The sequence below is a fragment of the Lithobates pipiens genome, unplaced genomic scaffold (genome assembly GCF_037356315.1).
Source record: "Lithobates pipiens isolate NorthernLeopardFrog02 unplaced genomic scaffold, aLitPip1_a1.2 Scaffold_18, whole genome shotgun sequence".
Taxonomy (NCBI): Eukaryota; Metazoa; Chordata; class Amphibia; order Anura; family Ranidae; genus Lithobates; species Lithobates pipiens.
In genome coordinates, this window is record NW_027507758.1 from 628,355,642 (window position 1) to 628,371,321 (window position 15,680).

Sequence of the window (15,680 nt, forward strand, 5' to 3'; positions counted from 1 at the left end):
GGGGGGCCGGTATCCGGGGGCCCCCTTCTTAAAGGGGGCTCCCGGATTCCGATAAGCCCCCCGCCCGCAGACCCCGACAACCAACGGCCAGGGTTGTCGGGAAGAGGCCCTTGTCCTCATCAACATGGGGACAAGGTGCTTTGGGGTGGGGGGGGGCCGCGCGGCCCCCCCTTCCCCAAGGCACCCCCCATGTTGAGGGCACGCGGCCTGGTACGGCTCAGGAGGGGGGGCGCGCTCGCTCGCCCCCCTTTCCTGGCCGGCCGGGTAGCGTGCTCGGACAAGGGTCTGGTGTGGACTTTGGGGGAACCCCCACGCCGATTTTTTTTGGCGTTGGGGTTCCCCTTTAAGCCCATTCCAGGCGGCGGAGCCCGCGACGTCTCCTTCGCGGGCCCCGCCTACCTGTACACGCGCTCGAAATGGGCGGATTTGCCTCCTCCTTACGTGGGCGAGTCCGTTCATTTCAAAAGTTGAGCGAACTGTTTGCCCAACCTTGTTCGTCAAACAGTCCGCTCGTGTGTGGGCAAGTCCGCTCATGCAAATTTTGAGCGGACTGTTTGATGAAACTGTTTGCCGAACAAGGTTGGGCGAACAGTCCGCCCGTGTGTACGCGGCCTAACATGCCAGAAAAGTACAAATACCCCCCAAATGACCCCTTTTTGGAAAGAAGACATTCCAAGGTATTTAGTAAGAGGCATGATGAGTTTTTTGAAGTTGTCATTTTTTCCCACAATTCTTTGCAATATCAAGATTTTTTTTTACTTTTTTTTTTTTCACAAAATTGTCATATTATCAGTTTATTTCTCACACAGCATATGCATACCACAAATTACACCCCAAAACACATTCTGCTATTACTCCCGAGTACGGCGATACCACATGTGTGAGACTTTTACACAGTGTGGCCACATACAGAGGCCCAACATGCAGGGAGCGCCATCAGGCATTCTGGAGCACCCAGGACAATTCTGACATTTCTCTCCTACATGTAAAAATCATCATTTATTTGCTAGAAAATTACATAGAACCCCAAAACATTATATATGTTTTTTTTTAGCAAACACCCTGGAGAATACAATGGTGGTCGTTGCAACTTTTTATCTCGCACGGTATTTGCGCAGCAATTTTTCGAATGCTTTTTTTTGGAAAAAAAAACAGTTTTGTGCTAAAAAAAAAAAAAAAAAAAAAAAAACACAGTAAAGTTAGCCCAATTTTTGCATAATGTGAAAGATGAGGTTACACCGAGTAAATCTATACCCAACATGTCACTCTTCAAAATTGCACAGGCTCGTGGAATGGCGCCAAACGTCGCTACTTAAAAATCCCCATAGGCGACGATTTAATTTTTTTTCTACTGGTTATATGTTTTGAGTTACAGAGGAGGTCTAGGGCTAGAATTATTGCTCTCGCTCCAACGTTCGCAGCGATACCTCACATGTGTGGTTTGAACACCGTTTTCATATGTGGGCGGGACTTACGTATGCGTTCGCTTCTGCATGCGAGCACATGGGGACAGGGGCGCTTTAAAAAAATTTATATATATATTTTATTGTTCATTTTACTTTATTTATTTTAGTTTGACATTTTTTTCCCCAAAAATAAATTTTTTGATCACTTTTATTCCTATTACAAGGAATGTAAACATCCCTTGTAATAGGAATATGGCATGACAGGTCCTCTTTACAGTGAGATATGGGGTCAATAAGACCCCGCATCTCACCTATAAGCTGGGAAGCCTGAAAAAAAAAAAAAGATTCTGGATTTGATCGTATTGGTGAGTCGGTAGAAGCACCGGAGGGCGGCGGGAGGGGGGCGGTGTCTATGGCTGGGTATTGCAGGGTATCACCGACTATGGCTGGGTATCTCAGAGTATGGCTGGGTATCTCAGAGTATGGCGTTGCAGAGCATTGCGTTGCAGAGCATTGCAGGATATTGGAGGGTGTTGCAGAGCATTGCAGAGTGTTGCACGGTATTGGCGGGTGTTGCAGAGCATTGCAGAGTGTTGCAGGGTATTGGTGGGTGTTGCAGGGTATTGGTGGGTGTTGCAGGGTATTGGTGGGTGTTGCAGAGCATTGCAGAGTGTTGCAGGGTATTGGCGGGTGTTGCAGAGTGTTGCAGGGTATTGGCGGGTGTTGCAGAGTGTTGCAGGGTATTGCAGGGTGTTGCAGAGTGTTGCAGAGTGTTGCAGAGTGTTGCAGAGTGTTGCAGGGTATTGCAGAGTAATGGCAGGGTATTGCAGAGTATTTGCAGGGAATTGAGGGGTTAATTTTCGGTGAGCAGCGATGTGGGCACTGCAGATGCAGCCCACATCGCTGCTGACACCGATCTGTTCCCCCTCTGCTGTTCCGATCGGTACAGAGAGGGGGAGGGAGGAACCGGCGTCATAACATGATGCCGGTTTGTTTACAAGTGATCACTCCGTCATTTGACGGAGCGATCACGTGGTAAACGGCCGCTATGAGCGGCCGTTTACCGTGATGCGCCGGGTCCTGTGGACCCGGCGGTCACGGATGCTCTCGAGTGCGCGCCCCAGGGGGCGCGCGAGAGCGGAATTCTGGGAGGACGTCATATGACGGCCTCCCAGAGTTAAGAAATCGCCCTGTAGCCGTCATTCGGCTATAGGCCAGTTATTAAGTGGTTAAACAAACTGAAAAATACTGAACCTCCCCCGTCAAACGCAGCCACTTGTGCCCGTCAAACGCAGCCACCTGTGCCCGTCAAACGCAGCCAGCATGAGGTGTAAGTAGAGTACAAACTGATTTGTACTCTACTTACTGTTACATTGCATGATGTGCCCCACTGTATTTATTAAAAAAAAGTATGTACTTTTTTAAAAATTGTCACTATACCGCATTTTACAGTAAATACATCCCGATCATAGGCCGTGCCCGGTGTTGTGCCGAGAATGGTTTCCCCATCGAAATCCTGTTCCCCCTGGCTCTCGGCTCAGATTGGAACTATATGGAAGGAGTAATAATATTGTACCATGTATATGTGTGGATGGACTAATACACACATATATATATATATATGGTCCAGAGCCCTCTGACCGATACGGATAAGGATGACAAACAAGGTTAACATAAACTCTCTTCCTTGAAATGGACCTGAAAGTGTGCCCTGGTCTAACGTACAGTATACCAAAATAAGGGGGCATACCCTAGATAAAGAAATTGTATAAATGAGATGAACATGAAATGGAGTGAAATGAGTACTCTCATGAGGAGTATAATGCCTGAGAAATGCCCTAAAAAGGGGGATGGGTGGGTGGGTATCGCGCACCGGAACCGACGAGGAAGATAGGCGAACGGGCTAGTTATATACCCCACCGGGCTCCTCCCATAATTCCAGGCCACCATACTGGCCTTTCTATTTATGGTCCAGAGCCCTCTGACCGATACGGATGACAAACAAGGTTAACATAAACTCTCTTCCTTGAAATGGACCTGAAAGTGTGCCCTGGTCTAACGTACAGTATACCAAAATAAGGGGGCAAAAACACTCAGGTAGGGGTTGTATTTTATTGTTTCAAGTTTGAGACTGGGTGAGTTTGACAAAGGCCTGGGCCATCTCCACTTGCGGATTGGGTATGTAACGGGCGAAACAGGTGGACTTCCATCTGCCCAACTTCTTGATAACATGGTCCGGGACCCCTTGGCGGGAGGCGGTTGAAGCTGCTCCGATACGGAAAGAATGTCCAGAGTAGTGAGTAGGATTGAGGTGAAGGATGCCCAGAAGTATCCTGACATGTTCCATAAACTGGGCAGCGTTCAGTGGTTTGGTGTGAAATGGCAGAAGCGGGCCAGACCCTGGTTGACCGGCCAGAAGGGTTAACAAGCGGGTGAAAACGGTGACCGGGCACCAGCGGTTGTTGGTTTTATATAAATGTATGTCCGTACCCGAGCCAAGCTGCTGCGTCTTGGAGACTACTAAGTGCAGAATGTAATGGTCTTCGTATCGGACCAGGTGGTGCTTGCACAGCATACGTGCCGTGGGACCATTGCAGGTAAACTCGCCTGGCCGTAAGAAGCCGTAGAAGGCCAGGTGTATGGCTGCTTGCAAGATGATACTTATGCGGAGACCGAAAGGTGAAGTGGCCAGAATATCTGACATATCTCTAAAAACGTCTCCTGTAATAGGCAGCCGTTTGGTGCGGGCCACTGGCTGGCGCTTCTGGATGCCGCGCATAACAGCCCGCACGGCGTGATAAGAAAATAAGGAAGGTTCGGTAGGGTCCTGGAGGGACGAGAAATGTTGTACACCGGCCAGATATAGCCGGATCGTATTAAAGGATAATGCCAGCTCCGAGTGGCAGTAGGAAATGAAGGCTAGAACTTGCTTAACACGGGACGTTTCTGTGCTGTGACACGTCATGAAGCGGTTAAAGGCCCTCCAGGCCGATTGATAGGCCTTGAGGGTATTGCGTGAGAGGGAGTGTTCGATGAGTTGGGTCGCCGCTAGGAGGTGTGGTGCTAATCCAGGGTCAGCTGAGACCAGTCCGGGATAGCCGCTGATGTTGGTCCGGCTCCGGGTACCTGATCAAAAAAAGAGACAAAATTAAAGCGGGAGAGGGCGTCCGCTGCCTGATTGAATTTACCGGGGATGAAGGAACAATGGATGTTGAACTGAAATGATAAAGAGAGCTGGACCAGTCGACGAAGGAAGGACATAATCGCTAGAGAGTTGGATCTGCCTTTATTAATTATCTCCGCAGTGGCTAAATTATCTGTTGAAAAGGTCACCGTTTGCCCCGACCAACTGCGGCCCCACGTGTGTGCTGCAGCTACGATGGGGTACAACTCAAAGAGGGAGGACGTCTCGGCGAAGCCAGGAATAGCCAGTATCTGGGGAGGCCAGGGAGCTGCGAGCCACAGATGGCCAAAAATTGCCGCAAAGCCTGTGGAGGCCGCTGCGTCGGTCACCACCTGGGGTGACAGGGAAGACACAGAGGGAATGAACAGGGACACGCCATTCCAAGAGGATAGGAACTCCTCCCACATAGCAAGGTCTGCTATCGCCGCGGGATCCAGGCTGAGGACTTGCTCCGGGTCCTGTGAGAGGGACAGTAAGACTAATAGGCGTGACACGAATGCGCGACCCTGAGGGATGATGCGCATGGCGAAATTCAGCATGCCGAGTAGGGACTGTAGCTGTCTTTTGGTGCAAGTTCTGGCATGGGTGAAGTCCCTCAGGACCGTCCTGATGCGGGCCAGTTTATCCAGGGGGAGGCTGGCCTGCATGGTGTTGGTGTCTAGGCTGACCCCGAGAAAGGTGATGGTCTGCGTCGGACCATCCACCTTGTGCTCGGCAATGGGGACGTTGAGGTTACTGAAGACCGCCCTCAACTTATCCAGATCTCCTGGAGGTGAGCCGGGTGGCTCGATCAGCAGGAAGTCATCCAGATAGTGTATGACTCCCCGACGCTGGGCTACGTGCAGCAGGATCCACGTGAGAGTCTGTGCGAAAGCATCGAAGAGCCAGGGGCTGCTTTTGGACCCGAATGCTAGTTTGGTGGCAAAATAGTACCGCTCCTTCCACTTGATGCCATGCCAGCACCAGAGAGATGGGTGGATGGGAAGGAGCTTGAAGGCGTCCGAGATGTCGGCCTTGGAGAGCCAGGTTCCTGTGCCTGTTTTGAGAATGGCCTGGATGGCCGTCTCTACAGATGCATACTTGAGGGAGAACTCCTCTGAGGGGATAAGGGAATTAAGACTGGGGACAGAAGAGGAATGAGGCGCTGACAAATCGTACACCAATCTGAGTTTATTAGAGAACTTGCCCTTGACAAGCCCAATAGGGCTGACTCTCCAGGTGTTAAATGGGGGCTGTGTGAAAGGGCCTATGATGAAGTCTCGGTCTAACTCTGACTGTAGTAGTTGGTCAATGGCTCGTTCATCCATAGCTGCTGACCGCAGATTCTGGCATTCGTGCGTGAGGTGAGGGAGAGAAATAAGTCCAGTGTGAAAGCCCTGAGTGAAGCCCTGAACAAGGTAGACGGATAGTGAGGGGGTAGGATGATCGGTAAGGTAGATGCTGAGCCACGAGACGTTGACCCGGCTTAGTCAAGATTTCTTAATCTGTTTGACCTCGCACATAAGCCTGGGATGAGCCCTATGACACTGCGTGCATACGTGGAGCAGCCTGCACTGACTGAAATTGCATGAGCCGCTATTATAATTGTTGTAGATTGCTGCACCTCCCATGGTCTTGACCGGGTGCCCAATTTTATCCGTCTGCGGCAGGCGTGCCGGCGCCTGTGGGCCCTGAGCGGTACCTGAGGTAGAAGGACCGTCTGAGGGCGGGGCTGCCACTGAGCTAGCGCACCAAGTCGCGGTATGAGTAGCCGATTGGCAAATCGCACAAAGAGGAGACCGTAGCCCCGCGAAGTGGCGGCAGAATAGCTCTGTATCCATTAAGCTCCAATCAGTAGGCGTCTGGAACTGGAAGAGCCTGGCGGCCGCCTTAGCAGAGAAGGAGCGGTGGTAGTCGTAAAATGAAAAACCGCCGTATTTATAACCTAGATCTACTACCACATGGAGGTAGCGATCCAGCTCCTCCCTCCTGCCAGGGGAGACTAAGCAGATGATGTCCCTCATCATGCCGAAGGCCAATGTAAATTCGGTGACAGAAAGCTTCCTGTCCAGCCTGGGGTCTTTGGTCTTGAGGACCACCGACACGTCCCCCCATGTATAAGCCTTGTTTTCCGCCAGTTCATGAATGGAGATGAGAAGCGAAGCCAGATTGACGTCCTTGCCCTCTAGGATGTCCTTCCTGATGCTAGCTGATACCAGATGAGAAGGGTACACCACTGATGTACACCCGGTGGTACCTGCAAGAGGGTTAGTCACTGCCTGGGATGCTGGTACTGGAGGAGACACGGGCGGGTGGGTCTCGAGGAGGGCCACCCGATTCTGGACCTCTGACATTGAGGTCGTCAGGGAAGACACCAAGGTATGGAGCTGCGAAATAGAAGAAGCGATAGAGCCCAGTGAGGCCTGCTGGGTACTAGCCTCAGCCGCAGCTGGGGGAGGAAAGAGGAGCCTGAAAAGCTCGGCCTTTCTGGCTGTAGCCGGAAAGGGTACGCTTCTGCGCCTAAGCTCAGCTGTCAGCTTAGGAATAGTCCATGCTCTGAGGGACCGTTGGCTGCCACTCTCTGAGACTAGAGACGGAGATAATGGGGCAGTGAGGTCCTCGCTGCCAGCCCGAGACATGGTGGCGTAATCCAGGCCTGGCGAGCCTATTAGTCCTTGGGTTCGGGTTTTCTCCTACGCGGAACCTATATGAGGGTGACATGGATTACAAGACTTGATGGAGACTCCTGAAAAGAATATATGCTTAACAAGAAGGATGCTTCCGCTCATGAGCGTTTCCTCCCAGATGACGTTTTTTTTTTTCTTACCTAAGGAGGCACCGTCCCACCAGGTGCAGGGTGGACCTACTGAAAACTCGACTGACCTGAGGAGATGAAGGTGAAGTTTGAGAGTTCTATACCTGAACAGAAATGCGCCAAAATAGTGACTTCATGGAGGTGAGATTTTAGAAATGAAATGAAATAAAATAAAAGAAATGAAACAAACAACCAAATGAAATGTAGCTTCCTTCTCCTTTTTTTTTTTTTTTTTTTATGTATGAAATTTTGAAGCAATTTATAGTGAAATGCGGTCGATGAGCCAGGCCCCCGGTAGGAATCCAAAGTTTGAAGAATCAACTGGACTCAAACCGGGAAGCGGTATGACAGTGAAATGAGTGAATCCGCCATGACAGATGTCCGGATCGCCATGCCACAATCTTGCGACCGAGCACGAAACGGATTCTGGAGCATGTACTGAAATGAGGCCTGTCCTAGGGCACGCCGAGACAAATTTGGTACACGGATGTGACTATTCGTACCGGAGCGTGATAGGTGAGATGAAATGATACCCATGACAAAGACAAGAATCAGAGGATGTGCCCATGAATGAAACAAACGAATCCTGTCTTTGGAGCATGTACTGAAATGAGGCGTGACAGCTGGGCACACCGGAACAAATCGGTGCATCAATAAATGCAACAGGATTCGAATCGGAGCGTGATAAGTGACAGAAATGATATGCCATGACAGAGACAAGAATCAACGACTGGACAGATGGTTACAACAAAGAATCCGTCTCTGGAGCATGTACTGAAATGAGGCGTAACAGCTGGGCACACCGGAACGAATCGGTGCATCAATGAATGCGACGGGATTCGAATCGGAGCGTAATAAGTGACAGAAATGGTATGCCATGACAAAGACTAGAATCAGGGACTGTGCCTGAACCTGCGAGTGACTCAGTCTCTGGAGCATGTATAGAAATGAGGCCGAAAACTGGGGCACTTCGAAGCGAATCGGTGCATCGGGGATGCGACAGGATTCGCACCGGAGCGCGGTAAGTGACAGAAATGAAATGATTGAAATGATTCGATCTGACATAACAGAGATTGAAATGATATGAAATGACATGAAATGATCGAAATAAGTCGAACGGAATGAAATGATTGAAATGACTCAAATATATGAAATGAATCGCATTAGAAATGGTCGGACCGATTTACCGTTTGAAAGGACACGACATTTGAAATGATCCGGACTGCTTGATTTAACGTAACGAGCAGTCGGCTGTGGTATCGAAGTGATTCGACCGATTCGAATATTTAAGAAATGATTGGGGAGTCGTTCGGCTCGAAATGACGTGCCTACGAAATGAAGTGCCTGATGTGGCACGATCGACGTGTCTCGAAAGGAAATAACGACTTTCCTTCGAAAGGGAAAGGAGTAGTGACATGAGGTAACGAGTACGAGTGATACGGTTTAAAACGTTCGTGAAATGAAAAGTGAGAGGTCCGTGAGTTCAGGGTATCGTGTTTAAGTGACATTGTAACACATGAAATGAAAAAATGGGTGCCGAAGCCCTACCTGCGACAGCCGGCCCAGACGCGTTGTACGACAACGGCAATTTCTTTGAGTATTGCGACACTCGGACGGAAAACACACGAACGCCAACGACGATAAGACGACTCACAACACGGACACGATCAAGACAAACACGGGAACTCACGAACACAACTCGCTACGTTTGGTCTCGAACAGTCGGCCCTTGATTTCTGACGTATCAGATATCGCGCACCGGAACCGACGAGGAAGATAGGCGAACGGGCTAGTTATATACCCCACCGGGCTCCTCCCATAATTCCAGGCCACCATACTGGCCTTTCTATATATATATATATATATATATATATATATATATATATATATATATATATATATATATATATATATATATTATAGTGCTGAAATTAATCGATGCATCGGGATTCGGGTGTTCCCGATTCAGCATCGATGCATAGGTACCAGAAAATCGATTGCGGGTGATGTCATAAAAACTTACCCCGCTCCTCCCAGGAAAGCACTCCGAGCAGTTTTAAAATGACTTTTTTTTTTTAAATAAATGGCGACTTACAGTGAATGATGTGCCCCGCTGTATGTGCTTTTAAAAAAAATGTGTCACTTGATTCCCGAAATTCATAGTAAATACATCCCGATCATGTGCCATGCCGAGCCCGGCCTGCCTCTTGCCTCCCTCCTCTTTCCTCTCGCGTCTCTCGAGTCCTGACGTCAGCGGGGAATTCTTAGCCCCACCCGCCTCTCTTCTGATATGATAACTATAGTCACCGGGCGGGGCTGAGAATTCCCAGCTGACGTCAGGACTCGAGAGAGGCGAGAGGCGGGCCGGTGCTGTGCCGAGAATGGTTTCCACGTCTAAATATGGAATGAATTGACTTTTTTTAAACTTTACATATTAAATTATACACCACACTTTTAAGGTTATTATCTGATTAATCGAAACAATAATCGGCCAACTAATCGATTATGAAAATAATAATTAGTTGCAGCCCTAATATAGTCTCAGACCCAAGTCACTGAGTGCAGTAGACGAAAAACAAGCTCTGGACTGCAGCACTCTTCAGAAGACCACTTTCTTTTATTAGAAAATCACATCACAGCTCAACAAACAGCGAACAAGGAAAAATTGCTATGAATAAGCACTACTGCTAGTGCGAAACGTCAGCAATTTTTCCTTGTTTGCTGTGTTTGTTGAGCTGTGATGTGATTTTTCCAATAAAAGAAAGTGGTCTTCTGAAGAGTGCGGCAGTCCAGAGCTTGTTTTTCGTCTGTTGCTACTGGTAATAGCCAGAACCTGTGGCTTCCCAGCCGAAGAGACAGTTTACGGTGTGCTTCTGGAGCGATGAGATCCCTTCTCCTTCACTGAGTGCAGTCTCAGGAGACGGGAGGCAGCGGTGTGGGACCTCTATAGCTTGTCTCGTGTAAACATTTTGACTGCCACTGAATACCAATATTATGAATCCTGACCCCCGCACTATATACTCTGTTATATGTTACATAATTCTGATACTATACAGTCCTATCTGTTTTACCTTAAACGTTACATAGTCCTGACTTCTGCTCTCTCCCCTCTACCCACTGCTATATATACACATAATATGTATTCTCTTTTGTTACACCCATTTACTACCAGCTGGACATTTTATATCTGATGATTTGATTGGAGCACAGACTTTTTACATGTTGATAATAATGTGATATCCTCAAACTTTGGAACCTTAAACAGAAAGTGATAATGAGGGAGGAGTCAATAACCCAATGATGGGGTCTTCAGGATCAGTCCAGTCTTCATCTTGGTTGTTCTCCCCCCATCCTCACTCTCTGACCTCTGGTGGGGCTCAGCCCCGCTGTTATTCATGACTAAATCATGGACTAAATAAGGAAGTGCAGGACTTCTTGTGTTGGGAAGATGGCAATGAGTGATAGAGGGGGAGGGGACACTCGTCCTATAATCCCCTCATCACTGTCACTCCTATAAAAGACAGTTCTCGTTGTTTCCTCACTCTCTGACTAAGGTCCATGAATAAAGAAATGATCTGGTAGGAGATCAGAGGACCCATTTACTAGTTACCTTGAGGGGGGAATTGTAAGATCCTCAGAGACAAAGCTGCCTGATGTGGGCGGAGTCCTGGTTTAGGTGAACCAATCAGCTCATGTCTAGTAATAATCTTTGTATTTCTATTTTAGTAGATGGACGGGAGATGAGGAAAACCTCAGAGGATTGTCTCACTTTGTCTCCAGACTGTAAAGTAGAAGATGAGGACATCACACAGTATAGTCCAGGAGAAAACCCGACTACCTCAAATGTCCATCCGGCACCACACAGTGTAGATGGACCATCGTATTCCTCTTATCCTGAAGAACCTCAGACTGTGAGGGACGGGGCCGTCCTTCCAACAGAGAAGAGCTTTTCCTGTACTGAGTGTGGGAAGTGTTTCCGTACTAAATTCAAACTTAATGTGCATAAAAGGTCTCACACAGGGGAGAAGCCGTATTCCTGTCCTGAGTGTGGGAAATGTTTTTCAGACAGTTCCGGCCTTTCCAAGCATCAGAGATCTCACACAGGAGAGAAGCCACATTCTTGTCCTGAGTGCGGGAAATGTTTTTCACAGAAGGCCAATCTTCACAGACATCAGAGATTGCATATGGAGGAAAAGCCATATTTGTGTCCTGAGTGCGGGAAATGTTTTTTACAGAAGTCCCATCTTTTCAAACATCAGAGATCTCACACGGGGGAGAAGCCGTATTCCTGTCCTGAGTGCAGGAAATGTTTTTCAGAGAAGTCCAATCTTTCCAAACATCAGAGATCTCACACGGGGGATAGGTCGTATTCCTGTGCTGAGTGCGGGAAATGCTTTTCAGACAGGTCCGGCCTTTTCAAACATCAGAGAATTCACACAGGAGAGAAGCCACATTCTTGTTCTGTGTGTGGGAAATGTTTTTCACAGAAGGCCAATCTTTACAGACATCAGAGGTTGCACATGGAGGAAAAGCCATATTCATGTCCTGAGTGCGGGAAATGTTTTTTACAGAAGTCCAATCTTTCCAAACATCAGAGAACTCACACAGGGGAGAAGCCATATTCCTGTCCCGAGTGCGGGAAATGTTTTTCACGGAAGTCCCAGCTTTACAAACATCAGAGATCTCACATGGGGGAGAAGTCGTATTCCTGTCTCGAGTGCGGGAAATGTTTTTCAGACAGGTCCGGCCTTTCCAAACATCGGAGAACTCACACAGGAGAGAAGCCACATTCTTGTCCTGAGTGTGGGAAATGTTTTTCACAGAAGGCCAATCTTTACAGACATCAGAGGTTGCATATGGAGGAAAAGCCATATTCATGTCCTGAGTGCGGGAAACATTTTTTACAGAAGTCCAATCTTTCCAAACATCAGAGATCTCACACGGGGGAGAAGCCGTATTCTTGTCCTGAGTGAGGGAATTGTTCCTCACTGAAGTCCTGTCTTCCTGTACATCGGGGATCCCACACAACCCTCGAGGTGTATTAGTGCCTTGAGTGCGGGAAATGTCTTCTATATGAATGTTGCTGGACATCACATCTCTCATGTGGGGAAGAAGCACACCCTGATATACACCTCAGATATACTCCATGGGTGATCTTCATCATGTAAGAAACAGTTCATAAGGAGATCAGAGATCACCAAAGACATGGATGAAGTGTTGTACCGTGTTGGCCATTGATAGCAGTAGAAAAATAAAAATGGAGTTTTTTACCATTGGCTGAGTACATTTTGTAAGATTTCACAAACACTTAGAGGTTTATTTTTGTATAAAATAGTTGAATGAGTGTGACCAACGTTCACCCAGCAATGATGACTATTGGATGTATTTTATTTCATACACTGATTTCCATCCATGTATGAGCTCCATCTAGTGGTCATAATGAAGTATTGATATGATATGATGAAAAAAATATCTCATTATGGCCACTAGATGGAGCTGATGCTCATAGGAAATCACTGTGTTGCTTTATGGCCGGATGTGTAATGGCTGGATGAATGATTGTCCTATTTGTCCAATGAATTTTCTATAAGTAGACCCCTTAGTTTCCTCTGTCAGACATAGTTTCATAATCTTGCACTTGTAAGTACAGTACACACTGAAGGATATAAGTTAATCAAGTAATATTAACTGGTTTCTGACTTGCCACAGTAAAATTACACTGGACGGGCAGCTCGTACAGATATGGTAATATACTTTTATGTCATGGCTTTCTTCCGGGTCTGCACACGTACACCCAGCAACCCCCACTCTCATTGACTGCAGAACAAGTTTGGCAGCAGGTCCCAGCCAATGATTTTGCCCAGTACCCTGCAGCCAATGACAAATCACTCCTGTGTTTAATTTTGTAAACACAGGGAGCTATCTAGCACTTTTTTCTCTTCCAGAGTCTTTCTGTTCAGGAAGAGAAGAGAACGCGACACTGTGAGTATAAGTGGCGCACTTTACACCCACAAACCTTAGATTGGCACATTTAACCCCATTGATTGCCTCAATTCACCCTTTGATCATCCCCCGTCACCCAACCAGTGCCATTAGTACAGAGTCAATGTACAGTATTTTTTTGATCAACGTATTAGGGTCACATCTGATGGCACCAGGGTCATCTAGCATTAGATTGCCCGCACACTATCGCACTCACGCTCTAGGTTCCTAATCACCACCGTTGTTAGTATAGAGTCTGTATGGATCAATATCCTGATCACAAACAGAACTATATTTGTGTCCCCTTAGTATAGTGTCCCTAAGAACGCCGGATCAGCTCCAATACCTGCTAGCACCTGCATTTAGCCCTTCCACCCCCAACAAGTGCCCCATCAAACACAGCCACAGTGCCATATCAAATGCTGCCAGTGTGCTCCCTACCCACCGGCCTGCCATCTGCACTTACCCTGTTTATGTGGGACAGCTCCTCGATGTCTTCTCCCATCCTCTCTTCCCGTCCTCTGCTATGATTGGACGCCTGCCATTTCAGCCAATCAGGTGATGGGTAACAGATCCTAGCACCTGATTGGCGAAGAGGCGGTTTAGTGTTAGGAAAGCAAATTTTATTCATTTGCTTTTCTAACACAGCTGAGTGACCTGTGAGCACCCAGCATGGCGCTCGCAGGTCACGTTTTTTGACGCATATTAGAGCCTATGGCACTAATCAGGTGCTTAAAAAAAACTGCCACTGTAATTCAGGTGCCCAGTGCCCGAAAAGAGGTCGGGCGCCTAAATAGGGGGTGGCAGTGGCAGCCATAGAGAGATTCATGCTATTGGTGCTAGAGGGGGTGGCACCCGTACACCCTTATGGCCGCACCGCCACTGTTGCAGTTACAGTTTTTATAAGTTACAAAAAAGTTAAAAAAAGCATAAAAAATGTAAACCGTAAATAAAAAAGCAAATAAAATAAAGTCACAAAAATATTTGTCATTTTATTGAGTTAATGTTCTGTTGTTACTGGGGTTTTATTTTTAGCCATTGTTATTTGCTTTGCAGCAAGCAATGCCATTCAGCTGCAGCACTGATCTGTGTATTCTGAAAGCAGAAGGGTGTGCTTTCAGAATACGTACATCAGTGGTGCCACACAACTTTGGAAAATGACAAAAAAAAAATAGTGATGCACCGAAATTTCGGCCGCCGAAACATATCGGTCGAAAATGCCCTTTTTGGCAATTTGCCGAAAGAGAAAAACGGCCGATAATGGAGCCGAAAATGGGGCGTGGCCGCCCCTGGTGACGCCCATCATGGGGGGTGCATAGCGCAGGAGAGCCGCCTCCGCCGCCTGTTTGATCACAGCGCCGGGAACATCACAGCTTTCATTTCAATAGCTGTGTGTTCCCGGCCGCGCGCCGTCACACACAGCCCCTCCCCCTTGTCCGGGCACTTAGATAGACAGATCATCCGCAGGATTGGACGGATGATCTGTCTATCAAAGTCGCCGTTTTTCTCTTTCGGCTCTCTTCCCTGCACAGGCTGGCTGCAAAATGGCACACAGGCTGCAATGGGACACACTGGCTGGAAAATGGGACACACTGGCTGCAAAATGGAAAATGGGCCACACTGGCTGCAAAATGGGGCACACTGGCTGCAATGGGGGATGCCTCCTGTACCACGTCCTCTGCCTCTGACCATCTCCTGTACCATGTCCCCAGTCTCTGAACATCTCCTGTACCACGTCCCCAGTCTCTGACCATCTCCTGTACCGTATCCCCAGTCTGACCATCTCCTGTACCGTATCCCCTGTCTCTGACCATCTCCTGTACCATGTCCCCAGTCTCTGACCACCTCCTGTACCATGCATGCAGTCTCTGACCACCTCCTGTACCATGTCACCAGTCTCTGACCACCTCCTGTACCATGTCGCCAGTCTCTGACCACCTCCTGTACCACGTCGCCAGTCTCTGACCACCTCCTGTACCACGTCGCCAGTCTCTGACCACCTCCTGTACCATGTCCCCAGTCTCTGACCACCTCCTGATCCATGCCAGCAGTCTCTGACCACCTCCTGTACCATGTCCCTAGTCTCTGACCACCTCCTGAACCATGCATGCAGTCTCTGACCACCTCCTGAACCATGCATGCAGTCTCCGACCACCTCCTGAACCATGCATGCAGTCTCTGACCACCTCCTGAACCATGCATGCAGTCTCTGACCACCTCCTGAACCATGCATGCACTCTCTGACCACCTCCTGTACCATGTCGCCAGTCTCTGACCACCTCCTGTACCATGTCGCCAGTCTCTGACCACCTCC

General features: G+C 48.3%; 2 protein-coding genes across 2 annotated transcripts in view; one reads left to right on the plus strand and one right to left on the minus strand.

Annotated features, from left to right (window-relative positions):
- The window catches only part of LOC143989605 (uncharacterized), a 270,608-nt gene that overhangs the window by 229,553 nt on the left and 25,375 nt on the right, over positions 1–15,680 (minus strand). The gene's annotated exons all lie outside the window — the stretch shown is intronic.
- The window catches only part of LOC143989924 (uncharacterized), a 77,174-nt gene that overhangs the window by 18,957 nt on the left and 42,537 nt on the right, over positions 1–15,680 (plus strand). Inside the window, exon 9 of the mRNA XM_077490196.1 lies at positions 11,111–12,338. Within this exon, the coding sequence (XP_077346322.1) occupies positions 11,111–12,338 (1,228 nt within the window). The remainder of the gene's footprint in view (positions 1–11,110; positions 12,339–15,680) is intronic.